This window comes from Acanthisitta chloris, unplaced genomic scaffold, assembly GCF_000695815.1.
Source record: "Acanthisitta chloris isolate BGI_N310 unplaced genomic scaffold, ASM69581v1 scaffold14313, whole genome shotgun sequence".
NCBI lineage: Eukaryota > Metazoa > Chordata > Aves > Passeriformes > Acanthisittidae > Acanthisitta > Acanthisitta chloris.
This window is the reverse complement of record NW_008665519.1, coordinates 12,492-14,258: the sequence shown is the minus strand read 5'-3', so window position 1 is coordinate 14,258 and position 1,767 is coordinate 12,492. Positions and strand designations below refer to the sequence as shown.

At 58.0% G+C, this 1,767-nt stretch overlaps 1 protein-coding gene across 1 annotated transcript in view; it reads left to right on the top strand.

Annotated features, from left to right (window-relative positions):
• The window catches only part of PROM2 (prominin 2), a gene marked incomplete at its 5' end in the record, with an annotated part of 4,220 nt that overhangs the window by 1,566 nt on the left and 887 nt on the right, over nt 1-1,767 (top strand). Inside the window, 7 exon segments of the mRNA XM_009071792.1 lie at nt 299-390; nt 475-559; nt 666-812; nt 927-998; nt 1,075-1,167; nt 1,278-1,331; nt 1,660-1,740. Of these exon segments, the coding sequence (XP_009070040.1) occupies nt 299-390; nt 475-559; nt 666-812; nt 927-998; nt 1,075-1,167; nt 1,278-1,331; nt 1,660-1,740 (624 nt within the window).

Genomic DNA, 1,767 nt, shown 5'->3' with positions numbered 1-1,767 from the left:
CCTTGGGGATCCCTGGGGCTGGAAGCAAAGTGTGATGGGGCTGGAAAGGGATTGGGAATGGGATCAGGACTCGTCCCATACACACAGGCAGGTCCCTGCACGGGGCTGTCCATCGCTTCCCCTCTGAACACACCTGGCAAAGCTTTGCAGTGAGGATTGCACAAATAACAGCAAGATTAGTTCTGGATGGGATGAGGTACCCCAGGACGCACCTGAGAGGGATGAGCACCCCCAAAATCATTGCTGGGAATGCTTGTGCCTGACCCCAACCCTCTTTTATTCCTCCTGTTTGGCCCAGTTCATCGACACCCCTGGGAATTTGCCTCCATCCATGAACCTCACCCGCCAGCTCAACATCCGGAGGGACTCCAACCTCAGCACCACGTACTGGTGGGTGCCAGAGGATCCCACCTTCCTCCCCATACATCCAGGGAAAAACTGGGATCACACTCTCAACCCCTCTTTGCCTTCCAGGGAGTGCAAGAACGGTGCAGGGCTGTGGGAGGTGCTGCAGCTAGACAGGTCCTATGACCTGGATGAGCATCTAAAAACCCCCAAGGTGAGGATTGGCTGCAGCCAGAGCTTCTGGAGACAGCACAGGGACACAGGAGCTGTACTGGGGTTACTGGGATGGGGTGACGAGTCCCCTTGTCTGTCCCCCACAGTACACAGCTGACTTCCAGAAACGCCTGAGCGACTTCACTGCTCAGCTGGGCGACGTGCGGCTCCTGCGCAGCGAGGGCAGGCAGGACCTGGAGACCTTCGCCCGCAGCGGCGCCGACGACGTGGACTACGGGCGCTTCCAGGAGGAGGTGAGGAGATGCTCTGGGGAGCTGGACCCTGCTGTGGTGTGCAGGATGTGGCCCACACCAGGGCTGTCTTCCAGTGCTGGAGTTTGGATAAGCACCAACTCCATCTTCCCCCAGATGAAAATCCCCGTGGTGCAGACCAGTCTCCCTGGCTTGGCAAGGAACCTCGAGGGGCTGCAAAAAATGCAGGTGAGCAGCACAGCAAGCAGTAGGAGCTCCCTCTGTGCCCGTGGGGATGTTCTCACCCCATTTTTCCCCTCTGCAGAGGAACAGCACAGTGGCAGGGAGGTTAGCCACCGAGGCTCAGGCCCTGTGGAAGATGCAAAACTCCACGGTGCAGTCCCAGGAGGCTTTGGTGGTGAGTCCATGCTGGGCTGGGGACTCGTGGTGCTGCTGGCACTGCTCAGTGGTGTCCTCTTGAAAGGGACAATGTGGATTTTGCATCCTTCTCACCTTCTTGTCCTGCAGGTGAAGATGGGGGAAAGTGTCCAGTTCCTCTCCCGCTTGGCTCCGCACCTCAAGGTACTTGTGTGGTTTCTTCCAGCTTCCAAAAATATGTGATGCCTGTGGGTCCTGCATACCAGTGCCCCAAAATGCCAGTTACAGGGTGATGAGAGAGGCAGGAAAAACACCATCCAAGGAGGATTGGTCTCCCTTAGTGACTGGATTTGCTGTTGGAAAGAAATCCTGCTGCGATGGGGATTCCCTGCTCAGGGCATGTCCCTCTTTTAGACCCAGTGCAGAGCTTGGCATGTGCACAGTGCTGCATGCCCTGCTCCCAGCACCCCCAGGGCACCCCTCCTGCCTCTCCATGCTCTAAGGATGCTCTGCCCTTGCTGTGCTTCCCCAGGAGCGGGTGAAGAGGACACTGGCTACCACGGCCTCGGTGGAAGCTCGACTGCCTATGCAAGCCCAGCAGATCCTCAGGCAGGTGAGACAGGGCTGGACTAACCCTCAG